Here is a 14,834-nt window from a genome sequence, read left to right as displayed (position 1 = left end):
CTTTCTACTACTTTAGTGGTAATATTCATGTTTAAATGTAGATAGTTTGGCAAGATCCAAGGCAGAGATTCCAACCTTTCATGTGTTCTATGTTTAACGCTTGTGTCTGTTGCCTATTGAATCTCATGTGGAACAGATGATAGACCTGGTAGATACAAGTAACTATAGAACTAGTAAATGTATAGAAAGTGCTCTCTACAATGTTAGGTCGGGAGGCTACAATAACATATTGAGTTTCTTAACCACAGCAGAAACCAAACTTGATTTAAACTATGGATTTCAAAAGCAAATGTTAGTTTATTCTAGAAGGCTCATGATGGAGTTTATGGGACACAGTCATATGTGTCCTTATGCCTCAGGACTGACATTTGTCCCTTCACGTAAGAAAAAAAAAAAAAAACAAAAAACCCAGCCCCAAACGTTATGTTCTCAGGGGTACAGATGACATTCTGTGATGATCGTTAACTATTTCAGGGCTTTTTTTTGGTTGGTGGTAGACACAATTGACCTGCAACATTTCCCAGCACCATCATTCCCTGATGGTTGAAAGTAAGTTCTATTGTAAAGAAATAGGTATTCGATAGGGTGTTACTAAGGCGTTCTCCAGTACTCATAAGATCTTCTTCTCAATGTGTCAGGATTTTCTTTGACTACCTAATACATGTGGGGTCAATAGCTGTATCTTTTACATAAAAGATTTCATTCAGCTTTTAAATGGCAAGCAATTATGAGAGAGGGTTATAGACCAAGGTCTTGGTTTCATATTATTTATGTTCTAATTAATTTACCACACTGACTTTCTTCTTTCTTCCCCACCTGCTTTGGCTACTAAGTGTTGATCCTTAATAGTTTTCATGTTCCTAGTATTAAAGGGCTTTATTTCTTTAGAAAGGTCATTCTTGATGTAATGTCACTGTTAACACCAGGGAGCCTGTAAGCTTTAGAGATTTTGCTTTATTGTGATGTGCTCAAAAATGTTCAACTACTTGCTGTCTTTCCCCTGGGGCATGCTTTCTCTAAACTCAGAAGAGTTAGTACAAGTTCTTTTAAATTTTTGACTGTGTTCTTGCAATTCATTAAAAATATTCCTCAAGTAGCAGCTGCCACTGCCAAAAAGACCCGGGTCGTCTTTTAATTTTCTTTAATCCTTTTCCATTTTTTCCTAGATGACTCTAGGAGCTTGAAAATTAGTGCCTATTGTAAATAAATACACAAGCCCTTGACTGGTAAAATGAGCAGTCATTTTGGGTCATATCAGTTAAATGAACTAAAAATATATATGGTAACTAGCCTACTACTAATAAGGTACAGTTAATGCGCTTTAGTAAAATCACTTGAAAACCAGTGTTGAACAAGACAATACAAAAGCATGTAAATAATTTTAATACTAGCCTGAAATAATGTTAAATAATACTATATATCCTCTGCATCTATCAAACAGTCCCTGTTAAAAAAATTTAAAGATATAAATATGTTTAAATATATATTTGCGATATAGGAATGCGTATATATTGCATCTATTTTCCTCTGTTTCTTTCAAGTATCTTTCTTCCCCTGTTCTAGTTATTTCAAGGTTGATCTGTAATTGTCTTTCTGTTAAAACTCTGGTAACTACTTGCAATAGTTGATCAGCCATCAAGATCAGCTGAGTCTAGTGACGCTTTATTTCGACAGGCATACATGGCAGGGGGGACAGTACAAAAGGACTTCAGTGAATTTACTGCCGTGTAATTATATAGCTCAGCTTAACAGGTTGATCTTCCCCGATCTATAGACGTGTATCCCCTGAGAAGGTTGACCAGGCAGGTAACAGCTAACCTATTTCCATTTTCCTTCCCAGAATTTCTGTTCTGTGGGTTGTAAGATAAAGGTAAAATAGGTGATATGTCTGTGTGGTGTACTGTGCAGGATAACCGACTGCAGTTCCAGTGACCTCAGTCTGTACACCTAAAAAAGGCTTAAATTACACCCCCTCTCTTTTTTTTTTTGCTAACTATTTATTGATCACGCTATGTTTTAAGGCTTTCCTCTCTCCTGTGGGCAGAAGTTAGCATATAGGCAAGCAGTTTCTGGTTTGTATTTTGTTTCATACTTTGCTGATTTCTAAGCTCAGTTCCCTCTCCTGTAGGCATAGATTGTGTGCATGTTGTAACAATATTTTGTCCTCTTGGGTAAAAAGAGATTTCTTAAACTTATTTTACATCCTGAAACAGTTACATCCCTAAGCTTTACCAACTGGAATAAAAACTGGCTGCTTTATTTCCTGGAGCTAGTAAATAGGACAGGCAGTAGTGTTGTATGCCACCATCTCTCACTTACATGGTTTTTGGTCTGGCTTTCTGAGACTGTGTAAGCCTTATTCGCGTATTGCTTAGCCATATTTTTCATGATTCTCTCTTGTAGTGCTTGAAAGCACTGGACAGTTTCAGTTATAGTCGGTAGGCTGAGCTGCAGGTGTCAAGCTCATAGGAGTTTCATGAAAATGGGAAGCAGATGAGAAGACAAAGTGTTGACATACCCACTGAAAAAAAGATTGAGGTTGATTAACAGGCCCTGTCCTGAGAATCCACCTATAAGTTTGAGGTTTTTTTGGGTGTGTTTTTGTTTGTTTTGCTTTTGTTTGTGGTTCTTTTTTTCTTTATAAAAGAAATCAATAGGAAACCAGTCTTCAGGACTATGTATTTTAACACTATAATACTACTGTTGCTCAGTATAATATGTAGTAAAGAAAAAATAACCATGTGATACACAGATAACTTTGGGCAAAACCTTGTCTATAGCTTGTTCTACGGAATATGTTGTCCTTTTCCTTCTGAAGTCAAATAAAAGCATGCCAAAACTGGTAGACAGGTCTGCATTGGGCTTCTTGCCTTGTAGCGATTTCTCAATTTTTATTTTGAATCTTTGGATGTTAGGCTTGTTCTGTATTTTTTTTCCTTTCCCCAATACCATTGCTGGAATCAAGAGATTTACTTGAAAGTATTAATTTTAAAAAAAAAAATCTTGCATTCGTCACTGTTTAGGAGAAGGTCAGAAAATGTTCAACAAATGTTTTCTTGAAGTTGAAAACCAGACACTTTCACTTGTCCTCGTACTTTTATAAGTTCTGGGGGCTGGTTCCTGTTTTTGTAGTGTTTCAAGGTGATAGCACTGTGTATGTGTTTAATACTCAATCCCACACTATCCTTTGAAAGATTGTTTTCAGCAAGCTCATTTTGGGTTTCAGCTTACCAGTACAAAAGACGGATGTTCCGTGTTACACTAAGTTCAGTTTTGTGATACAGTAATAATTGTTTTATGCTATAACTTTGTGGAATATAAAGAAAATGGTAGGTAGAGGGTTGCACTTTTTTGATAATGATCACACTGTTGGGAAATTAAACATGTATCATATTCTTTATAGTTTCCAGCCATCCTATCCCAAAAACGCTCTGCTGTAAGAGCTATGATTTTAATTTTTTCTCTAATGGCTTTTGCCACATCAGTGTTTTCCTGTGTGGAATAATGACTTTGCCCCACGCAACTGCATGTGAAGGACTATAAATGTTTAAACAAGTCTTAATTTATTTCTTTTTTTAAAAAAACAGATATTTTCATTCATTTAAGTGTTTCATGAAGTCATTTCTGCTGGAAAATAGGATCAACCTGTTTATTTCATTAGGTGATAAATAACTAAAATGTTTGGTATAAGCAGATCTTTGAACAGGCAATTGTTGTAATGCAGTTTATGTTTCAGTAATTCCATACCTTACAGTATAACCAGATCAGAACTCTGACTTTCAATGCTTCTTCTTTATGCCTCTTTCACTGGTACGGGAGTGCTATTGAATGGCTCATTTGCATTATTCTGTGCCCTGTAAAATGAATTTATTATGCAGCTGCTCTAAATAGGCTAACCAGTTGTAATCTCATTCCAGTGGTGTACGGGTTTCAGCAAAATAAGATTACTTTTTTATAATGCCTAAAAACAACCATAAAAACCACCTTGGAGTCTAACCCATCCTTTTGTTTGAGGAGCCTTATTTGTTAAATTGTGTGATTAATCATGATGGGTAGATATTTACTTGTTAAATAGCTGAGTAATTTAAAATATTACTTATCTGAGCACAAGTTACACATTTTGGCCTCTGTTATTAATCATTAAAATACTTAATGAACCAGGATGATAGTTATTGCCTGGATTACAAAAATCTGAACAATGTTCAGATACGTCTACGTAGATGAAACAGTAGGTTGATCCTGCACTCTGAGCTATATGGGTACAAGCCATCTTAAGCCTGGAAGCCATCATCTATCAGCAAATCCTGAGTCTCAGCTCTGTTGAGAGGGGCGAAGGTTAATCTTGGGCCCTGCGCTGGAAGATGTCTGCTGCTTGTGAGCAGAGTTGGTTCCATTTGTTCAGAAAGGGCATAGATTGAGCAATGCATGAGGGTTTGCATCGGTGTTTGTATTTCATAAAGATTAATCCTGACTCTGTTTGCAAAAGCTGCTTAACATTATTGTAGCTAAATGGAGGCAATATCTCTGTTGATGTTAAATTTTTCAGCTCTTTGTGTGTTAGTTAATTTTAGAATGATTGTGATCCATCAGTATGACAAGACTTTAAAAAGGAAAAGTGGAATTTTAGGAAGCATTAGGCAACATATTTCAGGCTTAAGGAAATATTAGTATCACTTACCAGACCCAGGAGAACGCTTATCTGGAATTTTTCGTGTGTTTTGCACATGTGCAAACTTAAGCAGGCACAATGAAAGGTTACTGAGATGATCAAAGGAACGTATCCTTATAGGAGGAGATTGAGAGAGCTTGGTTTGTCTAGCCTAATAAACTGAAGACTTGGAGAGGAGAAAGGTTAATTAAGTTATGAAACAAGACTTGTACCAGAATAAATGGCTGTAAATTGACCGTGAACAAATTTATTCTGGAAGCTATGAAATGACCATCAGAGTAAGAGTCCAGAATTGTGGAATGCAGGAAGAATTATTTATGATCGGATCAAGTGACCTGGCCAGGACATGGTACATTGTGCCTCCTTGTGACACCAGAGGTGGTTCCTTCCAAGCCTGTGTAAGGCTTTTCTGGCTTCCCAAGTCCAGGGAACTCTAAGCTGGCTGAAGTTCATGGAAGATGTGTTGGTAAGAGTTTATTAAAAAACCCTTAATTTTAGGGTGCATTTTCATGGCAGCTTAACCAGATTTAGTGCAGACTGTGATGGTCTTGCACCCGACTGTGTTTTTCCAGCTACACTATTCTGTGGGCATTGGCTTTTGCAGAGCTACCTGGTGACTTGATTCTGGGAGCAGATGTGACTGGAAGAAAAGCAGAAAAAGTGATTGGTTTCCAGGCAGGTCAGAGAGGAATCCTGACAACTCTGGCTTCAAACAAGGGTACCATGGAAGTGCTCCCATACTTCCTAGTACACTTCCCATCCTTCTTCACCCTACGCAGCGTGGACTCCAGAGTCGCTTTGGGCTAAGAGCAGGCCCTGGGGTCATAACTTAATGAAATGATAGTGCCTCTTCGAGAGATCTTGAACTTGAGAAGATAGTTGGCTGTTCAGACACTAGTGCTGGCAAATTGCTTCTTGACTAACTTAACAAGAATTCCAGTGTCATGGAAGGTGCACACTTTTTACTGAATATGTGATAAAATTCTTATAATAAACATACATTCACAAGGAAAGTGCTCATAAAAAGAAAGTTCCTGTGCTACATAGTCTCACAAAGAAGTTTGTCATATTTTTTTCCCCAGTTAATGGATGCCTACCACAGTCACACCCTTAGTGATAGGAGAACTGAATTCATTTGAGCCAATAAAGTAATTCCAATTTGCATTTTCATAGCCTACTCTTCAGTACTCCAAGTGTGACTTTCACTTTTAGGACAGAGCTACGTGGTAAATGGATAGGTAGGCCCTTTACAAGAATATTTATCATCCTTGAAGAATCTTAGTGCCAAATCTTAATAGCATTTCTTACAAAAATGACTGGAATTCACTATCAGATTTAGAGGTAGAGCTGTAGAGATTGTGACTACTCTTTTTTTTAAATCTCTTTCCTGGTAAAAAAAAGAGGTTAAAACCCAAAACAGTAAAAACTTTCCCTCCAAAATGAAAATATTAAATAAAAAATCTCCCCAAATTGTAGTGCTGTAGAAATCAAATCAATGCAAAAGAACTGTGTGTTTTATTTAATTTAGTCCCTTTCAGAGATAAATAATTCAACATAACTTTATGCAATGTTAAAATACCTTTGTTAATTATGCCAATGAGAAGATAAGTTATTCATGCTTTTGAGGGTTTTTCTGTTCCAACTGATGTTAAAAACTACAGAAGACAGGGAGGACTTCATGTCCAGCCTGTATGAGATTTGATGAAACAATTGCCTTAGGACCTGCTGACACTCTAATTGGTGTCTGCATAATGAAGAATCAGAACTTTACTTAAAGCAGTGCTCTCTTTATTCTGTTTAAGTATCCCTCTGTTAATTTCATTTAAATAACTCCCTCATTTAAATCTTGAGTAAAAACCTAAAATCAATGAATAGTTCTTACTGACTTAGTGAAGGCAAGATTTCATCATCTCTCTGCAAACCGTTGTGACTGTGTTCTGCTTAATACTTGTTTTTCTTCTCTGATGGCTTCCTCCCTATCCATTTTTGTGGGTCTAGTGTGGCAGCACCTGAAGATAGGAAGGGTTTTAAGATTCAAAGATCTTGATCTGCATGATAAAAATATTTTGTCATGTGCAATTTAATTCAGCGTTGGCAGTTCTCATTATTCTGATTACTTTTTTCCTCTCAGTTCTCAGCTTTTAGGATCACCGTATTTTATATGAAAATGTGAAGTTTTCATATGCAAAAAGCAAATTTCTAGTTCTCATGTTTCCAGAGAAAAGCTCGGAAGCATAAATTTTCAATACTCACTTCCAAGTAAATGAGTCAAATGAATAAAAAAGAAATCCCAAAACCATATTTCAAAAAAAACCCCACCAAAAACTCCAAACAAACAAAAAAAAAGACCAACCAAAAACCTAATTCATCAGGAAGTCACTCATAATTTTTGAACTTTTGAGATTATTACTGTTACTAAAAATGAGCATGACTTCTATTTTAGCTCTTCTTTTGTGGGGTTTTATGTTGGGTTCTTCTGCATTTCAGATAACTCTGAGGTCGAAGTCAGAATGTGGTCCTACAGAATACAGCCCTATGAAATGAGATTTGCTTGCATTGTAAAATTCATGTCTGGGCAGACGGTTTTCACAGGTGTCTGCGTTTACGTCTCTATTTAAATAAAGCCTTGCACAAGGATGAATTTCACACCACAAGCATGTGTGTGAAATGCAATTAATATCCTGAAGCTTGTATTTTTGTGATAGCAAGTTGATGACATCCAGGTAGGGCTAATGAAGGTATGAGAGCGTTTACAGTAAAAGGTGAGAAAATTAATTTCCGGAGTGGGGATGTGGCCAACCAAACCTGAATTGAGCGGCTTCACATGCTGAAACTGGGCGAGCCAAAAAGGACAGAAAGATTTTGAAATTCTGTGGAAGGTCATTTCAGAGACTAACTTTCAGTCACCAGCAGAGGAGGCCTGGTTTCTGAGATGTGGTAATACCCAAAGGTACTTTAACATCAGAGGTTTTATTAATTTTCTCTGCAGTATGGTATAAAATTGCCATGCTCTTTTGCTTTCCAATCCATGTTCTAGGGGAGTAGCTTTCAGTGCAAATGTTGAGGTCAGTCAAGGTCACCAGCATGTGTGCGCTGTTTTACTGATTTAAAAAAAAAAGTTGTTTCATAGGCTTGATTCCTCATCAGGAGTATAGTTCTAGCCCAGTGACCAAACTTGCACAGGAGTTACCTGAACTAGTGACATTTCCTTATAGTGACTGGTAATAAATTCAGAAAGACAAATTGTCAGGATATTAAAAATGAGTCTTCCCTCTGTACGCTTCTGAAAAGAGGTAGGTTGTGAAAAACTTTTGACTCTGCTTGGTAGTGAATATAGGATGTGTAGGTCGGAGTAGTCACAACTCTGATTTGCTTTTCAGACTTCTACCCCTTCAGATTATCACGAGCAAATGATGCTTGCTGCATAGTTGTCATAATCTTTCCAGAATGCGGCTTTTTTCCTAGCAGTCGGTGAAGGGTCCTTTTGTACTAATTGCCCAGTGCGTACTTGACTAGATGAGTGAACAATATTTATATATTCTGAATTCTACGTATATGACATTTAAGCATTATTTTCAATGTATTTAACTGAAGTATTTCTTTAGACAGCTATCAGCCCATAAACCCTTTTATTATATCCAAAAATATGAAAACTACATGGTGCTTAAATTCAGAATGAATTCTGCTTTGAACAAGATTCTCTTTGCCTTCAACATCTATCTGCTTGGCTTATTTTTCTCACTGTATTTTTAAAGACTTTTTTTTTCCCCCAAAGTGAAGAACCTCAACAGAAATTATTTTAATGAGATAGACATTTAGTTCAACAGAAGAAGTTTCTCTGTGAGAAAAATAAATTAAAAGAATAATTGTACTTTTAAAAGATAATTAATTAAAAACTCTTAGTGTGGTGACAAATTTAACATCTTGTCTGACACGTTGAGAAGAAGAAAGTGCCTGGAATTGCACAAGTAGAATAAAATGTTCCATTTCACAGCAAGGCCAAGCCTTAGTCTTGTAATTATTTCAAAGGGAGTAAAGGTCATTTTCTATTTGCTACATCTGTATTATGTGAGGTTTCTGTACGAGGCTTACAGAAGTTAACTCATGACCTATTTAGATTGCCCAGATTTCAGAGCCAACTTATACTGTCACAAATCTGATAAAGTAGACATATTCCCTTCTCAAAGTACTGACATAGATGATGTCCAAAGCAGGCTTTTTATTTATAGATCTGTAAGACAAGAGCTTCAACTTGAAGATGCCAATAGCTGTGAGATCAGAACATGATTTGCTTCTTACTTGCTGTGTTAATCCTTCAGGAGAAGAGTTGTTTGTAGTTAAATTTCAGCATATATCACTTGGGCTATTTTTTCTGGTGTGGATTTGTTATATAACTTTGCTTCAGTTGTTGCTTGCATCTTGATCGGAAGCATTTTCCTTCTGCTGTGATTGCGTTTTTATGCATGTTCATTCAGCAGCACCATGAGTCAGGAGGACAGGTACTTCAGAAATGCACCTGCGCGCACAGAAAATGTGTGCAGAAAATGCACATGTGTCTTTCATGCGTGTGCATTGTTTTAGAATCGGTAATCAAGCTTTACACACAATTTTGAGGGTGGGCTCTGAACGTCATTCACATTTGCAGATGTCTCATGCTGGAATACCAAAGGTGACATGTCTAATTCTCAACCCTTATAGAGTCCAGAATAAAATCAATATATCATTGTCAATAACTCAATAAGGGATTAGGCATTGTGTTTTTAAGCCTTTGTAAGAAAGGCAGCATTTATGTGGATATATAGCATAGAATAGTAGTCAAGGTTATTGCACCTTGCTTGGTGCAGTACTTTAAGTCTTTCTGTTCTTGGTTAATCCTTCAAAGGGACAAACAGAGCAGCAGGTCAGGATGGAAGGCAAAAGTTGCATTTGACTACCACCAGCTTAATTGTCATGACATATTCTGGCTGTTTCTTACATTTTGCTAGCGCTTCTAGCCAAGCTTTTATAGCAAATGTCATGAAACAAATGATCCAGTAGTTGGTTTCAACAAGAAGAGCGAACGCCGACCAGGTGGGGTGTTGCTGCCTGTGGTTTTTATAAATGGGATCACATAAAACTTCTAGTGCGTGTGAAGTGCTTGAAGGGAGAGAGCAGATAATGTGTTGCTCTGACTTAGCAAATGAACTATGAGTGGTGGTTAAGGGGGAAATATGAAGATGTTAAAATTTTGTGGGACATCTCTCTAGGGCCAGGATAAGCATACCTAGATGATAAGGTGGTGGAGGGAGAACTGAGAAATGTGTGATATGCTGCTGTTGGGCTGGGAGACGTGAGAGTGCGGTTTGTCACCCGAGCGGGTGAAGGAGGCTTCAGCATTCACCTGTGTGGTGTAGGGGAGAGATTGTCCTCACTTAGCAGCTGAAGCTTTATTAGCAAAATTGTAATCACATGTTAAGGATGTCTTGAGTAAATAGACCTGTTTGTGCAGGGCCACTTGAATTTTAGGGCGCATGTCATTCAGAACCACTGTGTTTGCTTGACCATTTTCTTCTTGGTCACCACATGTGCCCTCTCTCCTTGAGTTTTCTTCAGCTGTCCAACAAGCAGCAGATTAGCCATAACAACCGTGAGATCAGAGTACTCTGTACACCAGCTGGTGTTTTCAAAGGTTCTGAAAAGCACCTCTGGACGTTCTGAAGCTGAAAGTACTTTTGAAAATGTGGTTACACATATATAGGTTGAAAAATACAGATTTGGCTTTTCCTACTCTTGAACTTGCCTCCTTTTGCCTCTCCCTTTAACCTTTTAAGCTTTTTAGTAATCTTTTTCTTGCTGCCTCTTTTTTGGACATTCTTACTCCCATGCTCTCATTTAAAAGCTGCCAAGGAAAATAGCCTTTCAGGTTGTTGTCTCTATTCAGGGATAGAACACAAACCTTCGGAGACCAAGATTATCATCATACCTATTTCCAACCAATTTTATTTTGCTTTTAAGCTTCCTCGTTTGCTAAGGTGTTCCTGTGGTAACAGGGAACTTTGACGACATACTACCAGTGACACAAACTGTATTCAGCTCTAACCTTCAGATCCACCTCCACTATGATGCACATACTTAATTTACAGTCTTCCCTTGGTGTAAACAAGCTTTTGATTACAGAGAAAATGGACGAACTGTGGCTCAGAGAGGAGGGGAAAAAAAAAACAACCAGAGGCAACAGTTTACATTTGTTAGCAAAAAAGTTCTTTTGTAAAAGAAACTTCGGTGATGTGAAACTTAACCCTTGAATAAATAATTCCTTCTGTAACTTGGTGATCAACTTTCTGAAACTAGATTTGCAGGCCCTAATTTATCAGTTACTTAAATCAGCTTAAATGTGCTTAATTTAAGAATATATTTAAGCCTAGCTGTATTCACCTGCAACTTTAGGAGCAACATTACATCCTATGTTTTCATGAAGAACAATGATATCCTTTATTGATAATCTGAATCGAACTTAACCTTAAAAGCTAGTATTTCATAACTTCCATGCCAGTCTACATATATAAAAGAAAAAAACCTTTCATAAAAAATTGTTTAGCAAGATTTGAAGGGGAAGTGTGATGTGATGTATATTGTGTTTTATGAGCACTGAGCCTAAACCCAGTATCGTTCCCAGAAGCAAACGTGATGGATGGATGAGCGGATGTTAAAAGTCCATTTCCTTTTTTCCCCCTCAGGTTCTGCTGCTTGCATGTGCAGAAGATTTAGAATGTGTCCCTGGATTCCAGCAAAAGGTTTTTTATATTGAACAGCCATTTGAATTCACAGAGGACCAGCCAGTCCTGAACCGTATGTTATTTTCATATGTTACTGTTGTACAAAAATCAGAATTGCTTATGTATTCATATCACTCCTGCCATCTATCAGAAAGCTGTATTTTTTACATAGGATTTTGAAGATTGCCATGATTTTGCCTGGGTTCCCCTGCATTAATCCTATATCTCTGTTCTGTGTTTTAGAGATGGTAAAAAACTATATATAATCATTTAGGACAGTATGAATGTTGTGCAAAATTAGAATAATCCACTTCTTAAAAGTGAATTTATTCTGAATTCTTTATGGGTTTTTTTCCTATAATCTTGGAAATCAGGGCTTACCTATCAACATTTCACTATTAATTCATCTCTGCAACTCAGATTTAAAAGCTTCTAGGATATAAGCCTTATTCAAAGCTGGTGCCAGTCGAAGTCTTCAAATGAAATTCAGAGGAGGCTGGATAAAGCTTGTGATCATCTGCGATAGCAAACTGTTACTACATGTGTCGTACAGCTGGGATACTCAGTAGTATTTCCAATGACCGGGTGTCCCATTATAAAATCCAATCTGGCACTGAATACTCAAAGCATTAAACTGAAGGAGATTTAACAGTCTTTCAGTCCTGGTGTAAATTCATTCAAACACTGTCGTGAGCAAGTGTTACAACTTATGCATTCAGTTCTGTGGCTTTGGGACTTCAAGACTGTCAAACTAAGGTAGTACCTTATCTAATGGTCAACGGTTTTGAAGACTTAAAGATATTAGGTGCTGCCATTTTCATAACTTCCAAACATGCCAGTATTTTTAAGTGTGATGCATATTACTAATAGTATCTTTGTCATACTTGGTTGCTTGCTGTTGAACCAGGAATTTTTCCAGGTGTGCAGCATGAGGCAGCAGTGCTCAGCATCTGTGTACAGTATCTAGATCCTACGATGTTGGTACATAGTGAGAGTTTGGCGAAACCAAGAAATGCAAAGCAGTATTACTCATTAAATGCACGCGTTTCCTATCCCAGTACACTCCAGATATTATTACTACGTATTGATATATTTTCACTGTTACACGTGTTTGGATGAAGGTGTAATATCTGTGCACACTCGTTTTAAAATAGCACTAACTTTTCAAAATGAAGCATCAAAATTACTTGCCAGAGTTTATTGAAATGACTCTCCTAAACTTAAGTCATTCAGCACGTAACAGGTGCTAAAGCAAACCTTTAGGATAACATCTTTAGTCTAAGCATTTTGATAAGTTACTTAGTCTGAGTCGCTTTTTCAGAAGAAATTTAGATCGTAAGTAGCAATGCTATTCCCGGAGATGTGAGATTATTATTCAGTTTAGAGGAGAGATTTCAAACTTCTAATTTCTTCAGGCAATTTTGTTTTCTTTTAAATTCTTATTTTAAAGAACACATCATTCCTAGATGGTTAAAAGTACAAATTCATAGAATATAGGAAGTATAACAGATTTAATAGGCATGCAAAGATGAAGATCCATGTAAAGAAAAGCAATATTAAAAAGTTAGCATTAGGTTGAATAAAAATAACCTTCATTGTTTTCTTTGGCTACTTCTGAACTTTGAGGCTGTAGCATGTCTGACCAGATCTCCTGCTGTCCTCCTGCTTGACCTCCCAAACACCTAAAGGACGAGTTGGTTAAGCCAGAGTTGACTGGGCTGCTCTGTGGTGACCCAGCAAATTGCTCTGGTGTGAAACTAGCACAATAATTAAGATGCCATCATTAATGTGAGGAAGAGGGAAGAGCAGGAGGAGATTTAGAAATGCCTGGAAACAATCTTTGGAATTAAATTATTTTAATGAGCAGACACCAAATTGGCCTAATATGTAATGTTTGACAAAGGCAGACTGTCGATGCATGATTCTAGCTAATTCAATCACTCATAAACAGTATGTCCTTCATGCAGCAGCATTAAACCTCTGCACAGTTTCTTCATTTTAGCTGTCAACAGAATTGATATTTTTAATTGTCTGTTTGAATACTCTTTGCATGCTCTTGCATCTTTTTATACCCATTACCCAAGAGCGGTGTAATTTAGCAGTTGCATTGCAATGTGAGGCTTACCAGGGCTGTGTAAATTAATAGCACGAATATGCAAAGCAGGTCTACAGCAGTGATTGCTGTTGTAGTCCTTGATAAACCAAGGAGCTCCTTAATTCTTTTCTGAAGTGCAATACAACGGTCTTTTTCTTTTTTATTTGTCAATTTAAACAAGGACCTACTGTACATTTCATTGCTAGTAGCTCCTTTGTTATTAAATATAGGTTATGGCTGGTTATTATGTATTTATTACTTCTAAACATGGCTATGTTAATTATATTTTACTGATGAGAAGAAGGAAGAGAAACAAAACTGAGGGTACAGAATTTTATCTTATTTCTTATTCTGATTTGTACTAATTCTTATTAAAGCCTACTTGTAAGCTGGCCATAACAATTACATCCATCCAGCTGTGTATGCATACCCTACTTCCCGTTAGTGTCACTGGAATTCTGTTGCTATTTCTTAGCTTTTATCTCTTTGTGCTCAGGCTGAATGTGGGGGTTTTTTGGTGGTTTGGGTATTTTGTGTGTGTGGTTTGTTTTGGTTTGGGTTTTTTTTTGTGTGTGTGTTTTGTTTTTTTTAATTTATTTACCATTGCAGCTCACTTCACAGCAACATCCAGACTTGGACCATTTTATTTTCTTAATTCTGTAATTTATTTTTGCTAATTTTGACCTTTTTTGTTTTTTTTTCCACCAACCCCCTTTATCTCCTTGTAACTTGTGTTTTCTATGACCACAAACAAAATCTGGCATTGCTCTGCCGCTTGTGGTCTGTCCAGTTCTCCCTGACTGCAGTTTTTTTAAACCAGATGTTCCCTTGATGTAGTGGGAGAGGATTCACAGAGTCACTTTCTGGAAATACTAGAGGGTCTGCCCACATAATTACTGCTTTAACAAGCAATGATGTTACTGAACTTTTCTTCCTTTATAGCTTTTTTTAGTTTAGACCTAGGACCGTCTTCTCCAATCAAATAGAGAAGATCATAAAGATTGCTACAGTCTTGATAAGGTGATAATTGACAGCATTTAATTACAGGTTTTACACCTTTCCCAAACATTTGTGGCCATGAAATGCTTCCCCATCAGCAAGCTTGTCTTTGGCAAGGCTGACGGGTCACTGGTAGTGACAATGCTCCGTCATGCCAGGCTGATAGAAAGTTCCTAATCAGTCTCATCAAACGTGGAAATGTAATTGTGTTACATTAATCATGTTTATACTTAACGTACATGGGTCTTGGCTTTTGGGGGTATTTTTAATTGACAATGAATCAAATAGTGCACTTGAAAAATTGAGGCAATTAACA

The 14,834-nt window shown here is 37.1% G+C and overlaps 1 protein-coding gene across 2 annotated transcripts in view; it reads left to right on the top strand.

The window, feature by feature from the left end:
- CDH13 (cadherin 13) overlaps positions 1 to 14,834 on the top strand; it is a 515,166-nt gene that overhangs the window by 84,760 nt on the left and 415,572 nt on the right. For both annotated transcript variants that reach the window (XM_075101278.1, XM_075101277.1), the window contains exon 2: positions 11,386 to 11,497. In XM_075101278.1, coding sequence (XP_074957379.1) covers positions 11,386 to 11,497 — 112 coding nt within the window. The remainder of the gene's footprint in view (positions 1 to 11,385; positions 11,498 to 14,834) is intronic.

Source organism: Phalacrocorax aristotelis, chromosome 8 (assembly GCF_949628215.1).
Source record: "Phalacrocorax aristotelis chromosome 8, bGulAri2.1, whole genome shotgun sequence".
Taxonomy (NCBI): domain Eukaryota; kingdom Metazoa; phylum Chordata; class Aves; order Suliformes; family Phalacrocoracidae; genus Phalacrocorax; species Phalacrocorax aristotelis.
This window is presented reverse-complemented; position numbering and strand designations above follow the sequence as displayed.